The sequence below is a fragment of the Lepisosteus platostomus genome, chromosome 7 (genome assembly GCF_059453375.1).
Source record: "Lepisosteus platostomus isolate fLepPlt1 chromosome 7, fLepPlt1.hap1, whole genome shotgun sequence".
NCBI classification, from domain to species: Eukaryota; Metazoa; Chordata; class Actinopteri; order Semionotiformes; family Lepisosteidae; genus Lepisosteus; species Lepisosteus platostomus.
The window spans coordinates 51,733,116-51,750,278 of NC_142617.1; the positions used below are offsets into that span (position 1 = coordinate 51,733,116).

Genomic DNA, 17,163 nt, shown 5'->3' on the forward strand with positions numbered 1-17,163 from the left:
CTTAACTCGTTATTGTTTTTCTTTTTTGTTTGCAAAATTCTAAATCTCATTCACCCATGGTGATACAATGTGGCCTGCATTGTTTGTTATGTTTATTGACGTGTAATCTTCGTAAGATGAGTGAAAAGTGTTTTTCCCTTTTCCTTGGTTGTTTTTAAAGGCATTTAATCCTCCGGTAGGATTTTAATATTGTATGCTTGCTAAAGGTCTTTCATAATAACGCGTTTAATCCCCCCCAGACCAACAATGAATTGGATGAGAGAATTAACTCAAAAGCAATTTCCTCTTTTCTCTTGGAGTACAGCTCTGATATGATTTTGATCATTTTTTGGGTTACAGCACCTTGAAAAGCTCAATTCTTTTATCATTTTTCCCCATGCGTAGAAACAATCCTTGTCCTCTGTGTTAAATTTGTCCCACAGAATACTAGTGTTTGCACTGAAATGCCGCATACTTTTCTTTCATTTCAACGGAGTTTTGTATTTTCTGCAATTTGAGTGGCAAACGCAATCAAGGGGGAACACAGTAATTGGCTTTGCTTCGTCGTTAAGCTCGCTAGCTTAACCACAGTCACTGCCGTATGCTTGCCTCTGCGCATCTTGAGGAAGCTGATCTTGACGTCCTTTGCTTAAAGAGAGTGTAAATGTCCCTTCCTGTTGAATGAAGGATGTCGCTCACTGAATCCTTCTGGTAACGCTGATTTGTGATTCGAGTGCACTCTTTGATTGAAGTGCAGCCAACAGTCCGGAGTCCAGAGGTTGGAGGGTAGGTGCATCGATATCGGAGCCTGTGATGGGACGAGGCTGGGGTAATGGGGGTGAATTATGGAAGAGCTGATGGAAAGAAAGCTGTCTGCAAGGTGTGCTCAAAATATCCATGGAAAATTAAGAGGCAGGAGAGATGTATGCATGGTTAGTTTTTTAGAATATTTTCTCTCAACCTGCTGTAGAGCTCTTCGAATCTCGGAGGTTTCTGAAGCTCTTCTAAAATGTTTGATGCTACCAAGTTAGACTACAATTAAATCTTATCGTAAATGCAGGACAAGATCTGCTGCCACCGTTTTTCCGGTGTTTAAGATGTCATCGAGGCGATACACCGACATGCATTTTTCTAATTTTTCTGTTGGTCACAAAAACGTGAAATTTTAAATCATGAGTGACAGTTGCCATGATTTATGGTAAATATGATCAGCAATTGCACATGTATTGAAGTAAATTATTGTGCTACAGCTTTGCGAAGTCTGTAGAAGCCAATATAAAATAATGCTTCAAAAGGTTTTTGAGTCTCATTATTCTCTGTTTGTTACACAGTAGATATCTTGTAGTAATAAGGTAAGATGTACCACCTGTTGTGCTGAAACATACAGCCTATCATCTGTATTTTATCATGTTATGCTAAGAATGTCATTTTAGTGGTGGGAATCTATTCAAAAGACTGTCAAATACATTTTGTGCTGTTTTTAATGTGCATATCCTATTTTGTTGCACAGATTAGAATTAAAGTTGCAAATTGCTATATAAACAAAAAAGTTATTTCCATTACTGTGTAAGAAGAGACTTCGGCAGCTATGAAAGGAATTTCTAAATCTCATTACAGTACAGTCAGAACAGCTCTCAGCTTGTGGCAGACAGCTATTGCCACCTGGTTAGTACCTGTCTCTGACAGTCTGTGCTGATGCACAATATGGTTCTGCCTACAGCACACATAAACTGTGACAACGTTTACATTGACAGTCTTTTTAATATTCATGTCTGTATTTCCAGTCTTAGTCACTCCTTTGAGGCTTCAAAGTTTTGCAGATGTTCTGATGTGTTTTTTTGCAGCAATTATGGATAATGTTCATGCTGCCCTAATAGACAGATTTTAATAAAACATTTTTGACTGCTGATCTGTGTCAGAATCAATTCAACACTAAATTAATGGTTTTAAAAGTTGCCATGTCTGAGTCATACAAGGCTTTCAATATGCTTATTGCGTAGTGTGACCCAGTTGCGCATACACCCTCAGTAAAGATGAAATAGAATGCCCCTTGCAAACCAGAGTTGATTTAATGAATTATGCTCTTGCAATTGGGACCCAGGATTCCACTCTCTAGAACTATAGGCTTCACCGAAATGCAGAGATACCAGATGTGGAGGAAAAGGAATTATTTTCTCTTCAGGGAGTCCTCAGATTTCTTTAAGCGTGCTGTTATGGATTCACTTCCTCCTAAATTTTTCAGAGCTCTTAGCAGACTATCAGATCTTGCCTGATGTGAGCTCCAGAGTTCCTGAGCTGTTTCTGTAGCTCAGGCAGATATACCCATTAATGATTAACTAGCCACCGGAGTGCTGCAGTGTCAGTGAAGGTGGGTATTGAGCTCCATTCAGCACACCCCACCCCCCTAAACAAGAGAGAGCCCAGGGGAGTCAGTAAGTGGAACAAACGAGTCCAGGCTGTCCTAACGGAGGAGACTGACGACAAGAGGCACGAGCAGGACTCGCTATGGAGGAAAAAAAAAATACCCTCAAGGCATGAAGTAGAATAAAGTCAATCATCCATCTTTGTTTTGCCCTGAAAAGACAGACTCCATAAGCTTCGCTCGGGTTGCCCTAAAAAAAAAAACTGCTCCATTTTTCCCCATGCAGGATAAATATTTCAAAAGCGGTAAACAGCTTGGATGCATTGAGCAGCGTTGCCATGCAGTTTCATTTCTGTTTGGAATCATTGCTTTACTCTGAAAAAAGCTTTCAGCGTGGCGCAAACAGTGCAATCTGTCCCCACTGCTTGCCTGCTCTAAAACTTCCAGCTGCGTCTGTACAAATGGAGCTCACTAAACGAAGGCTTCGTGCACAGATTAAATGCAGTTGTTAGTTCACCCTTTGATCTTAACATGAGTTATATGTGAACGGTTCAGTTGAAAAGGCCAGCAGGAACCGCCGTGGTTAAGCCCTTGGGACTGAGGTTACAAATTACTGCTCATTCGGTTGTTTGAAGCGAGCTGATCTGGGGATCTCATCCAGCTGTTCCCGAGAGAAACTGGGGTATCTGCTTCAACGTGGTAGAGTGTGCTTCAGCTGGGTTGCAGAAGTATGAAACCGTTTAAGTTTGAGTAAAGGTGTAAATGGTACTCTTCTCCAGAAGAACAGTAGTTTTTTTTTTGTATGGTGACCGGCATTGTACATTATTGCTGTCTGGCATACAGTGGCAGTCACACCTCTTTTACCCTCCTTTAGACTGAATACTGTTGCTAGGAAGATTTTTTGCCTGTTGTTCACTTTATGGAAACATTTGTGAAAATGGGGGGGCATGAAGGGTTCTAATTTCTCCTTTGTTTGGGTATTTAGCATTTTTGTGTTAAATAAACAAGCACAGACAACTGGCTCCAGTGAACAACCTCTCAAGACAAGGTAAAACATGAATTCAGTTGAAGCATTACTTTTAGCTACCTTAATATCAGGTCTGTCTTATTTTATTGCTTTCCCGCATTGTCTAGCAGAAAAAAAAAATCAACATAAATGCCCAGACCTTTCGGGCTTCAGTAACAGAAGGTGCCTGTGTATTAAAGCCGCAGTCAGAGCGGTTTGTAAATATGGTTGAGCTGAACGGTGCCTGTATGAAGCCCAAGCCTGTCATATTTTTTAGGTTGTTCACTTTTGATAACATCTATAAATGTTTTTTTTTTTCCTGAAAACTTTTAGTGTTAGGTTGGTGGGTGTGGTTGAGACTGAGGTAAAATAGGTGCGATGCAGATGCAGGTTGGAGAGTTAAGCAATACCAGGTGCTGAGAAAACAGAAACGTCTTTTTGCCACGGAGCAGACTAGGGAGAGATTTCCTGGGATGCTTGTGCTTCCCCATGTCCTTTGCAAAACCCTGGAGAGAGGAAAGCAGCAGGACTGGACATGCTGTTCCTGGTGAGAAGCAATCCACGCCGCACTGGGAATGGGAAATGAGATAATGACTTAGCATTAAAATAATGTGTGTGTGTGTGTATATCACTGCATTACTGTATGTAATGGCCTGAAGCTCTGTTACTTGTAGGTTCTGGTTGTGGTGAAGACCAGCAATGGGAGCTCTGCCCTGCAAAGATGAATAAGTCGAGGTTGTGCAAAGGTTTTGTCTTTCCTCTCCATGGCGTGGCCAATCAGTTTAAATATCTGGTCTAATAATTTAAATCACAAAGCAATGGGAGAGCACGGATTTATTTTAAATTTGCGCATCCAAGGAATTGTTTGTTCCCAGTGTTCGGTTGTTTGTCTGTGGTCTCTCTGTGCCCCGCGCCTCAGTCGCGATGAATCCACACTTCGTGGTTCTTCTGAACATGTTGTGACTGCGCTGACCCGAACCTGCCGAAAGGCTTCTCCTTCACCGGAGGTGTGTGTGTGTGTGTGTGTGTGTGTGTGTGTGTGTGTGTGTGTGTGTGTGTGTGTGTGTGTGTGTGTGAGATATTTTTAAAGGATCTGAATGGCGTTGTGCACTACTGGAGGTTCCACTGGCTGCTCATTCTGCAAAGCACTGTGTTCCGCTCTGCAGGCCGGGTACAATAACAGCCACTCAGCTGCACAGTCGTGCAGGAGAAATGTTGTTATTGTGCTCTTGTCAGCAGCTGCCACTGTTTGGAGTTATTGTTTGGTCCATTAGCAAAGATTTTAATAACGTAACCCATCTGGAGAACCGACAGACTTATTGGACCGTCCCATAAATGAGCTTGTAATTATGATGGCAGCTTTCTCCAGCACTGCCAGGCAGTCGGTGTGGAGCCACCACACAATGCCCTTTAATGCTATTAAATAATTAATCTTCGGGGGGGGGGGGGGGGAAGATACTCAACAAAGAAGATATTGTCTCTGTGTCGAGCTTTGCACACCTGTGATGGTGCGTGTGACTCCTGTGTTGTAGTATGTAACTGTAAAGCATGCACGACTGTGATTGTTTTGGCGGTGACCTGTGACGTGCTTTCAGTGAGATGCCACGTCTCAAATTGTTATCCTGCTGTGACATTTTTATATAAACAAATAAAAGAGAATTCCCTGTTGATTCAGAACCAGATAACCTTCATTTTGCACTGCTAACAACCCTAATCCAAATTTTATACGCGCGTTGTGCTAAATTCAGACAGCATGTTACATAATTTATTTTCACTCAACAGCGGAGCAGCTGATAAATAAAGGAATAAAAACAGGCAGCTATCTCTTTTCATTGCGGTAATTGCGAATGGCTTTGTTGGTGAGGGGGGAACCTCAGCCTGGTCAACTGTCTGCCCCTCCAGTGTGTCTGCACATGCGAGGACAGAATTCACCCTGGGGCTGCAGGAGAGAAAGGGTTACGACACTGCAGCAATAAATTACCTACTTCCAACCTGCACTAAATCACAGTAATGAGATAATGGTCAGATCAAAGCATTAGATCTAATAACTCAGGAATGTGCATTGACACAGTTCTTCCTTGTCAAGGCTGGGATAACTAGGAGGAAAAAACAACTTGAATTTCTGATACAATTAGTCTCAGGCCATAGTGGCTTGTTAAGGAGGTTTTTTTTTTACCTTGTTAGCTAGATAATTTGGGTCAAGTCTTACCAAGCTTCATTGCTGGTGCGGCAATTTTTCCATTTGTCTTGGAAAAAGAAATTGCAGTATTATTTTGCTGTACCACTGGTGTTTTTTTCTTAACCACTTTCACCTGCAGAAACAGAAAGTGCCTTCCTGTATTAACTAATGAATCATAAGAGCGATTACGATCCGGAAGTTCAGCATTGGTGGATCTTTAGTCACAACACGACTCGGTTGTGTAAGAAGAGTCTCCTCTGTAGTTCCAAAATAAATGACTCCATCCAGGTATTTCTGAGATGTTAACACTGTGCTGTGGCTGCTGTTAATATTCATTCTGTTGGAAGTAGAATTGTCATTGGAATGAGGCTTAAGGCAGATAGCAAGTGAACTATCTAGCTGTGAATTAGTAGCCCTATGCCATTTAATTCTCTCTCGGGGTCTCTGTATTTGAGTCTTGAACTCAAGAAAGATGCCTTCTGTCATAGGGGTTCCAGGTGACCAGATCAGAGTTTTTGCTCTTTGGGCTGTGGTATCGGATGCTGTTTTAGAGGTGGCATATTAACTGGGATTCATCCAGGCCGGATTCATCCAGCTGACAGAACAAGTGAAATTTATGGCTTATGCTCTTTGTTCCTATCTAGTCTCCCGACATCTCTTTCTCTGCATCTCCATGTTCACTCCACCCAGCTCCGTTTTCCTTGTGCGCTGGTTTTCTTTGCACATCATCACATTAAAGAAGAAACACAATAGAAGCAGCGTTCAGGCAGTCAGATAGACTCCAGAGTGAGACCCTGGAGCCTCAGGGAAGTGGTAGCTGTGAATGAACCCCATTCAGAGGTTCTCGAACTTGTCTGCCAGCTCCAGGCTTTCTTCCTTATGGAAGTAATCTCAGCTTCCTTCTAAAACAATGAGGCTCAGTGTTCCAAAAGGCCGGAGTTCTAGCTGGAAAGTCGCCACCAGAGCAGTGCAACCTCCTCAGGGTGCCAGAGTGTTTATGAGGGCAAAAATGGTTGTTTTCCCCCAGATTGCTCCTGCTTAATATAATTATCCCTAGGTATCTTAAAAACAGAATTTTAACCCCCCTTTGATCACTTTTTCTTATTTCTTCCTGGGGATGAGACATCAATAAATGTAATGATTAGTGCACTTGAATACTCTGAGTTAGTGTTTGCACCACAGTTTTCTTAAGTGCTTAATGAACTAAGTGACCCATTTATATGTCTGACTGGTCTGGTTTTCCAAGTAAAAAAATCTTGGTTATTTACAGAAACATCGACCCAAAAGAGCTAGGACTTTCGGCTTCAAAGACCGACGTAATGACGGTCAGTGCCAGACATTCACAAACTTTACTAATGAGCTCACAGCTGGGAATGTGTTGAGTGCAGTTCAAGAGACAGATCGATATTCTTGATATTTTGCTAAACAGTTATGTATTCCAGGGCATCACTGGTTGCACAGACTACGATGTAGAAATTCTGTATATTTGAAAAACTTCTGTCATGTAAAAAAGGTCCAGACAAAGGTATTAGTCAGGAACTCCGAGACTGTCCAGCAGACTGTTTTTTAAACACTGAGTCTCCCATCACTGCGCTGGAACGGCTTGTATTGGCTGTGCCTTGTTTTCACTCTCGAGCAGCAGCTTCTGAGAAACCATATTTTAAACACGACATGATTTTGGCAGCAGCTGAAAGCTGAAAATGGAAGCAATCTTCTCCGTTGTCTAAATATGAGATCTTTCCTGAACCCTTGGTTTTTCTTTCTTCCTTAGCCTCCCAAGACTGTCTTGCCTGACTCTATTCCTTACCCGGTCCAGACCTGTTCTCTTCCTTTTTTGCAACCCTGCCAGTGTTAGGTTATTAAAATAGTGCTAGCTAGTGCTAAGAAATATTACTGGATCTGGAATGCATTGAATGATCAGATTTTGCAGACTTAAATGTAAAGAAGATAACCATTGGCTCCTTACAGTTGCTCGCTTGGGTACTAATAGCTAATTCACCTGAGGGTTTGGCCCAGCCTTTTTGTAAAAGATCCAGTGGCATGAGCTTCAACAACAAAACAGGGCAGCTTGGTCCCATTTCTAAGTGCACCCTCACTAAATTTTCATTTTTGAATCCAAACTTTCTGCCTCATTGTTGATTCTGTAGCAGTTTGGTTGCTTAACTTTGTATGTTCCTTTAGAATGCAATATGTAAGGATACTGTTGTATTTTATTGGTCGGTGTTTTTCTTGCTTTTAACCAACACATTTTTTAGCATTTCCACAGAAAATGGGAAACCTTTGTTAGGCAGCAGTAGGAGGTAGAAACGTAAATCGGGGCCAATCTTTTCATGTGAATATTTTCGATCTTTTGGCATTCCTTAGTTTCAGAAAACACAGTCCACCAGTTAAAATGAACATTCCTCTAAATAGCAAAGTTGTGTAGTTTTCTCACAATATGTAAGCATCCTCCCAGTCTGGTTTGTCATGGTGGTCAGTGCTCCATCTTGTGCTTGCTATTTTGGTGTCGGTGGGATAAGCCAGTAGGATGACTTGGTTGTTGTAATGCGTCAGGGCTCTCTGCTCTTTCTTGTACTCTTTTCTGTACTCTGAGGGATATTTTGAGCCTGGACTTTGCGTCTACTATCGAAGCTCTTGAAACTTCTTTCTGAAAATCTCCAGGATCAAAATATCTCAACTATTGACGGACTAAATAAAAAGACAGCTTGCTCGCAGTCCTCTCCTTTCAGCTATGGGTATCAAGATGCTCATTGAGCAGACAGGCTCTCTGCCAGTTTGGTGAGGATACAATTCTCTTGAACAGCTGTCTGTATAAATGCTAGGCAGAGATTCAGTTCTCTTTCCATGAAGCACAGTTGTGAGTTAAATTAATTTCAGATAAAACTGCTTCTGCTTTGACATTTCAAGTATATGTATCTTGCATTCATAGTATGACGCTCATCTTGTTTGTAATCCTTTCTTTAATACACAGATGATAATTTTCTCAAGTACAAGTATCAGGTAGAAAGGTGTGAAAGAAAATTTCTTTCAGGAAGCTTTTCATTCTTTTTAAACTTTTTTATGAGATGATTTGGAAGAACATAACTGTCTATAAAGAAGACTTAATTAAACATTTCCCAGCCATCTACATTGGGGAAACAGGAAGGAGACTCGGAGACCGCTTCAGAGAACACGTCAGGGCTGTGAAGATTAAAGATCTCTCCAAGCCCATTGTTTCTCATTTCACCTCTGACGGCCACGACCACTCTAATCTCTCCGTCTGTGTTCTCAAAGACGGTTTTCCGAGCTCATACATCAGACCACCGAAACTAAAATTATTCTGCAGCTAGGATCACACATTCTCCCTTCCCTTAACGACAGATTACTGTTCTTTTAAATTTTCTCCATTCATTGGAAGTTTTATTTCACACCTCTCTGCACCCATTCTGACTTCACACCTCTTGATTGGCCTCTCTTTCTGTCCCCTACTCCCGCCTCTCACTCCTCCTCCCTCCCAACCTTTGTTCTCCCGCTACTTTACCTTTGCCTACTCCCCTGCCTCTCTCACACCTGAAGAAGGCTCCACGGCCGAAACGTTGTGTTCTCTTTCTTCTTTTTTTCAGCATGGAATAAACCTATTACTTAATTAAACATGACTTACTAGGCTGCAAGTCCTAAGAACTCAGCAGAGAGAAGACTAGTGCAGCTGTTGAAGCCCTAAACTGTGCAAAAGAAGAGGCATCTTGGATAAATTTGGGGGGTTTAAAATAAGATGATGGCTTACAGCTAAAACTGTAAAAAGATGAAAACAAGAGGAGAATGTTGGAGTTACACAGAATTCTTGAGGGTATTTTTATAATTGGAGATTGACACCTATAGTTTATTTCAATGGAATAAAAAAATCTGAAAATATGAAAAAATTAATGAATTTACTCTGTTGCTTTCCTGGAACATACCTCATCTCATGAAGGCAGCGCGGTCTGCGATTACAGACGCACGGGGAGTGAGATGTGGTTGGGAGGGGGGGCTGGCCATGCACTGACCTCAATCAGCACTCTGACCACTTCTTGCTTGGCCAAGTCCTTTTCCGACTTTGCTGAAATGTTGCTAAGTGGTGTCGGGCCCGGAGTGGTGCCCCTCTGAAAATGTGCTGGAGGATCTTGCAGACTGCAGAAGCCGACTGTAAAAAGATCCAATTATTTATAGTCAGACCAAATGAGGCAGGCAGCTTATCTTTCGTGGTGCAGTCGCTCAGTTACCTCGCTGCGTTCTCTGCATTACAAAAAAGGCCTAACTCTGCAATCTTTCATCGCTTCTGAATGCAGACAGTTTTTGCAATATCAATGATATTTTTATTATGAAGCGATATTTCAGGATTTTGCCTTTTCCTTTTCTAGTTTTAAATGGTAGGCTGTGTTTGAGTGCGGATGACGTGAATTTCACAGGCACTCTCCAGGAAACTCTGTCAAACAGTTCAAGGTTATTTAAAAAACAAATCCTGGCGTGTCAATTTGAGCCTTTTACTCTGTAACGTACTCTATACTATTTTCAGCAAACTGATTTTTAACCAGTTTCCCTCTCTTTCCAAGAAAGTGCCTCTTTCTTCTGCCTTGTGGCTTCAAATATAGCAAAACACATTTGCATTTTGCAAGACTAATCACAGAATTAAACACTAGTAGCACTTTCAGATTACTTGGATTTTACAGAATAAGCAGTCAATCCCTTGATTCGCTTCTACGCCTTTATCCTACTCACTGAGGAGGAATTTCACTTCCTTGTCCAACGCATTGCTACAGTTTCTTGGGTACCACTGTACACCATGGACAGCAAGCCTGTGGTTAAAAAAAATCAACATATCTTTATCTCACACTTGTACTGTCATTGAGTCCATATAACTGTTTTGTATACGAGTTTACTGAACACTGCTAAGTAAGTGCCAGTTTGGCCTATGTGTAACTGTTCCAAGTACATAAGAAGCTGTAAAGCAGTGGTTCCCAACCTTTTTTTGTCTTATGTACCCCCACAACCCTTTCAATATGGCTCAAGTACCCCCTCATCCACACCAAAGCAGTATGATCCTAAATGTGTTCGTTTTAACTGATATTAAACTGGATATTATTAAACATTATTAATAATATTATTAAACAGGATATTATTATAATGATTCACTTTCAACCAAAAGACCAATTATTGATACTGTGAGTGGGGAAAGAACCAGAGTCAGACTCACCAAGCAGATTCATCCCTTTAATGAGACACCTGAGCTTGTTTGTCTTTCAAACGTTTTGACAGTTCTGGGGGCAGTGTGGCCGCGGCTGGAATCAGGCTGTTCTCCACATTGAGTCTCTTCCTCTGCTTGGTTTTGAAAGGTGCTCAAAGTTGAGAGCCACTTTACACAAGTAGGTAGATCCAAAGGGTAAAAGTTCATTAAGTGCATATCTCCCCAACTCAGGGTATTCCTTTTCCACATCACACCAGAACTGTGTCAGGGTCTTGTCTGCATGTTTCATCTTCAGCCCACGGTCTGAGGACACATCCATCAGATGTTCCTTCAGTCTGGCAGGAAGGCTGCTGCTGTTCTGACACACTGAAAGGGTTCCTGACCCAGTCTAGTTTAGCAGACCTGGTTTCAATATCACTGGAGTATGAGTTCAACTCACCGTTGAGTTTGGACACATGTGCTTTCACACATTTTACTACAGCAGCTCTGTGTCAGTGGTGGTAAGATGGGCATCAAGCAGTGGAAAACAGCTCACATCTCCATCCTTACATTTCCTCTATCACCTTGGACACATCAGCAAGATATGCCAGATGCGCAACCCACTCTGGGTCCTCAAACAGTGTAGCAAGGGGGTACAGGTGCTCCTTCAGAAAAGCCCATACTTAGGTACGAAGTTCCTATGAAGCCACCAGACATCAGTATGAAGCAGTAGCTGCTCATGTCTTGACAAAGACTTTGAAAATCTGTGACTCACAGTCCCCACAGGACTGGATGAAGTTTATCAATTTAACTGCATCGTTCGAAACAGCCCTTAAGTGGGGGCTCATTCTCTTGCTGGCCAATGCCTCCTGGTGAATAATGCAGTGCGTCCACTCTGTGTTGGGGTTTACCTCCTTGACAAGCCCGCGCAGCCCGTGCTGCTGCCCCGTCAGTACATACACGATTGCACGATTTCCAATCCAGATCTTGTCCTTAAGAAATGTCCTCGCCGCTAGCCTTCTCAGTCAGCTTCTTGCAAAACAAAATACTCTCATTTATGTCAGACTCTTCTTTGTAACGCACAAAGGCAGTCAGCTGTGCCTTCCCGCTAATATCTGTTGACCAGCTGCAACGCGAACTGACCTGCTCGTTTCAGTTTATCCACCACCTGTCCAGCAATATTAAGGGACATGTCATCGATCCGACGGCAGACTGTATTACTTGATAATGGAACTGTTTTGATTGCATCGGCTGCTTTCTTATCAACCATCGTTTCTGCCGAAATGACGGCCGTGAGTTCCTCGGCGATGGGCCACAAGTAGCGACATGGCACAAGAAGCCTGACACGCCTGTGGCTTTCTTCAGTTAGCTTTGACTTGACTTGAATTCAGACCGTTTTCATTTGGGAAAATGCATCAGTCTTACCATCATAGAAGGGGCGTTTGGTGCCCCTGTAGATGGGCTGGCTTCATGGAACTGAGGTAAAGTGGAAAACTATCATCTTAGATCTTTTAGCCTCACCACTCTGCTGCTCTGACACGTTCCCTGAGACTGAATAGTTTATTATCCAGTGAGGAAATCACCTCTACTTGTTCCTGAGTATATAAAAAGACTTACAGCTTTGTCTTGTGTACATTAGACAGCTCTTCCCAAGTCAGGTAAAGTAAGATAAATAGTGGTAGTCCAGGAGGATTTTATACATATGCGTTGCTAACTCTGTAGTACCTCTGGTTTACAAAACAGCACTGGGAGGTGCACTCTGCAGTATGGATTTTTCAATGTGTGGAGGGGTGCAGAGTTCTGTGTCTACGCTTGCTGAACACCTAAGCTGTAATTAGCAGCAAGAGGAAGCTCAGCCTTGTTTGCGGATTGAAATTTTTTTCCCAGTCGGATTAAAGGCCAGACAGAAATTATTCAGCAGGCTGCCAGGTTCTGCTGATTGTTAACCGGCTGGATGATTCCAAGTGTTCGGTAGATTGTGAACCGTCTAGACCCCGCGACAGCACCTTGTCTCCACAACAGGAGACCGGCCGAGCCTCCGGGTCCTGTGGATGTGGCAGCCTGCCATTATTCCTCCAAACTCATTCACACATTCCTTTTCCTCGTCCGTGTACTGTACAACTTCTGTCCTGAAATGCTCAGACGCGCAGCGGGCAAAGTGAATGCTAGATGTATTAACATTTTAATACTGTGTGCGATTTCAGGCATGGAGCTTGGGGTGATATTACTTTCCTAAGCTGGAGCTGCTTTGTCTGAATGAACGTCTCTGAGATGAGCAGAAACGATAATTTAAGCAGGGCACATCTTTCCAGCATTATTACTTTTCACATTCAAGTTAATGTGTGTCGGTCTTGCACAGAGTTTTCTTCAGGTGTTCATTAATCATCGGTGCTCTCCCCCAGGTTGTGAGAGGGTGCTCAGTTACTGAGACTGTGCATTTCTGCCGTCACCACTGGGCAGGGCATGTGAAGGATTCCTAAAATATCTTTCAGTAAATACATTATGAAAATAGCTTGAATGAACTTCACCTCAGGTATTGCTTTTGAGGTAAACCCAGGACATTTGGATATGTTGGAGGAGGGCTGTTTTGATGCCTGTCTAGTTTTTTGGATGACCCCTCTTTTGTTTTCCAGACTTCAGCAGAAAGTGCACCTGTTGCCCTGTTGTGTTGCATGCTGCAGTGAGCCCCGTGAGTAACTTGTGCCCTGTGTGTTGTGCAGCTTGGCGGTGACCATGCGCTGCTTGGCAGCTCGCGTCAACTACAAGACACTGATAGTGATCTGCGCGCTCTTCACCCTCATCACCGTGCTGCTGTGGAACAAGTGCTCCAGCGACACAGCCCTGCGCTTCCCCCGTGACCCCAACCTGCTGGACCTCAGTTTCCGGAGAGACGGGCTGGAGAAGCGCACGGCGGTCTCGGAGAGCGACGGCAATGCTGACAACCCCCACGCACCCAAGCAGCAGCAGCAGTCGGAGGAGGCATCGCCGCAGGAGCAGCAGAAGGCTCCCCCAGTGGTGGGAGGACTGAACAGCAACGTGAACAAAGTGCTGGGGATCAAGTACGAGGAAATAGACTGCCTGATTAATGACGAGAACACCATCAAAGGCCGGAGGGAGGGGAGCGAGGTGTACCTCCCCTTCAGCTGGGTGGAGAAGTATTTTGAGGTGTATGGGAAGATTGCCCAGTACGATGGCTACGACCGCTTTGAGTTCTCCCACAGCTACTCCAAAGTGTACGCCCAGCGAGAGCCCTACCACCCCGACGGCGTCTTCATGTCGTTTGAGGGCTACAACGTGGAGGTGCGCGACCGTGTGAAGTGCATCAGTGGCATCGAAGGTTGGTACGGCGTCTGTTGCAGACTCGGTCTTTGTGCGTGTCAGCAGTTAGACTTCCTCAGCATTAGGGCAAAAGTCCCACGTTCTGTCCTTGTGGTTTTTAAAGTAAGCAAATTGCATTCCCTGCTCCAAAGACAACTGTTCTTAAATGTTCTGATGCCAGCTAGCTCCCCGAGCTCCTTGCGAGATGTGTAAACACTCGGGAACATTTCTTGTACCCATGCCTTTTTAAAACCTTGTTCCCAGGGCTGAAGGGCCTGGCTGAGCACCGCATGTGTACCACAGCCCTATGGGTACAAGGTGTCAGCTTTGTACAAAATAAGGACCTGGCCATCTGTGTTTCTGTGCCTTCTCCACCTGAGGGTCTGTCATTCTGTGCAGGGCTGAAGTCAGACCTGTTTAAGATCTGACTCAAGTAGGTCTCTTGTTATTTAAAATTTAATTATGAAATGCTATGGGGGAAAATTTCTCGCTTAGACAAGGCTGGATCTGTAGTGTCCCAGAATCACCCTTGATAAGTGGTTTTCCCTGAAGCACGTTGTTGTCTGTTTTTCTGACACTAGCCTATATAAAACTTTCCTTTTTCTTCGGAGTTAGACTTTGTTCTTGTTCTTTTTTGTTCTCTTTTTTTATTCATATTTACGTGAAAGTCCTTAATTGTTCGTTGAGAGTGAACCAGTTGAAGCAGGTCTTTTAAGCATTTCCAAACATATTTGTTCATCTTTGTTGCTAAGTTGAATGATTTCTGCGTATATTAATGTACTGTATTTGTTTTTGTCACAGCAGCTTGCTTGCCATTCGGTTATTATAGCTAACAGTCTCTAATGCAATGCAAACTCCATCAATATAGTACTTAGAGGGTGTGTGTACAATAGATGGCCTATCTTTAACACAGACTGGTGTCTCCTATTAATAGTAATTTGGCTTGACAGTCCGTAGGAGAATTTTCCAGGAAATGAAGCTTAAGTAATCTGCCCAGCCCCCAGTGAATAATGCAGTATGAATTGACTTGCATTAAGCAAATGAAAATGGGATTGATTCTTGCGATTACAAGACTTGATTGTGGTGACCCCAAACTTAATGGAACGCCGTTTTGTGCTTGTACCGACATGAATCTTCCTTTTCACAAGGTGAAGGGAGGCTGACAACATTTTGCTGCTAGAGAGAAATGGATTGTGCAGTGCCTGTCCTGCTGCATCAGGGCATTTCAGTCCAGGTGTATGAGGACAGCATTCCCCACCTTCCTTCCCCCTTGTTCCTCTGTCTGCCTTGAGGTCCTCCCATCTCATTGTCCCCATCTCTCACAATTCGCTGTCCAACTGTCCCCATCAGAGGACAGAGGGTAATGTAACTGGAATTCGCTCTTCCATTCCCACTCAGTTCTTGGACTGGAAATGAATATTTATGCTTGAAAGTGAAATTGACCATTGGCTATGGAATCGTGGATAGAAGTGGAACTGGAACTGAATGAGAGGAATCCACCCCAGCTCTGGTCCCTTTGTCTGGCTGTCCGTCTTATACTCTCAATTGATGTCTCCCGCATCTTGAATTGTTCTCTTTTTCATCTTTCAGAGTCTTCTCCTGAAATAGCCAGTAGTAGTAGTTAGCAGTTCCTTTCAGAGGAGAAGGCGTGGAAAGATTCTTCTTTTCTGATTAAAAAAAGTACCATATACTAAACTGTTTCTAGACTTTTGGGTGGCTTGAAGTTAAAGCCGTTCTGTCCAGTGCGTCAGGGTACGTTTGCGCCTCAGTCTTCTCTCTGTGGAGGTGCCGTCGGAGTGGGACTGAGCGCAGCTGTCTCTCTCTGGCAGCTCTTTCTGGGTTTATGTCCCGGTCACATGCTGCTGTCTGATGGAATGCATTACTCTCTGCTACTTCCTGACCTTGCCTTTCCAATATTTTCCAGTCAGACAGTGTGCTGTAACAAAATGTGATTAAGTGAGGATCTTTTGGAACCCCCTAGGACACATAAATTACCGAAGCCTTAATTAAAGCCATTTTACCTTTGCCTAATCCTATTAAGGTTTGCCTTTGGCTTATTGCAATACAGGGAAAAGGCTATTTCTCATTAATTTAAGAGGAAAAATAAATTATATAATAACTGTGGTGGCATTCATGACATTACTAAATGGGAATAATCTCGAGTGCTTTATTTTAGGGCAGTTAGTATAATTTACAATAATGCTTGATTAACTTAATAGATCTAATTCTCAGAAGCTTGCAGGACATGCAACTGATGAAAATGTCCACTTTTCCATTTCTTCAGTTAAATGTCCCTTGTTGTGACTTTGACTGCAGGCAAAGTGGTACTTTATTTTAGACTTTTAGGTTTCAGTTTGAAGGTTAGTTATTTTCAGAATTGTCAGTGATTCCAGTTGCGGAGTTATATCATTCTTGCCTTAAGGCAGTTTAAATTTCGCCTTTTGCACAAGAAAATACAGCATTTGAGAGACAAAGGCTTTCATTTTAAATTTATATTATACGGTTAGCAAAATGAATATTGAATTTTCTTGTAAAGTGAAGGAAATACTTAAAATGTGCTTAATCCATCTTATACTTGCGAGAATGTCTTGTAATGAACTCAATACATCTTGGTGCATGAAGTCCTGCTGAATCAATGTCTCATTTTTAAAGCCTTTTCCCCAAACTGCAGTGTTATTACCCAGACATTAGTGCTGGATCCTTTCCAGCTCAGTTTTCTAAATTAACCTACCGTCTTAGGCTTTAACTACCTAGTTCATATGTATTTGTCCTCTCTTTTAGTTCCTGGTAAACTATTTTTTCAGTGGGTACCCCTGTCCTGCTTTATTCTTGCTGTATATAGCTTGGGTAGCTGTGGTCTTGGAAATGGTGACCAGTGTGCAAAGGTCATAAGGTATCCAGAATTACGTTCTTATCACTTTTTCTGGAAAAAGGGAAGACAAACATAACCTAGATAAATAACCTGAAAACAGCCAGGTTTTTTAAATGCTTTTGTTCTTTGAGTAACACCTTTTAGTATCAGTGTTTGATTTGTTTTGAGCAAGCGTAAAGGCGAAAACAGGTGAAACTGCACCTGATGGTCTGATCGCTACGGCACTGGGACTTACACTAGCCACCCATTAATAAGACAGGTTTCAGAG

General features: G+C 42.8%; 1 protein-coding gene across 1 annotated transcript in view; it reads left to right on the forward strand.

Moving 5' to 3' along the window:
• LOC148659167 (D-glucuronyl C5-epimerase B-like) overlaps nucleotides 1-17,163 on the forward strand; it is a 61,194-nt gene that overhangs the window by 32,531 nt on the left and 11,500 nt on the right. Inside the window, exon 3 of the mRNA XM_088641129.1 lies at nucleotides 13,426-14,042. Coding sequence (XP_088497255.1) covers nucleotides 13,439-14,042 — 604 coding nt within the window. The 5' untranslated portion in view covers nucleotides 13,426-13,438. The remainder of the gene's footprint in view (nucleotides 1-13,425; nucleotides 14,043-17,163) is intronic.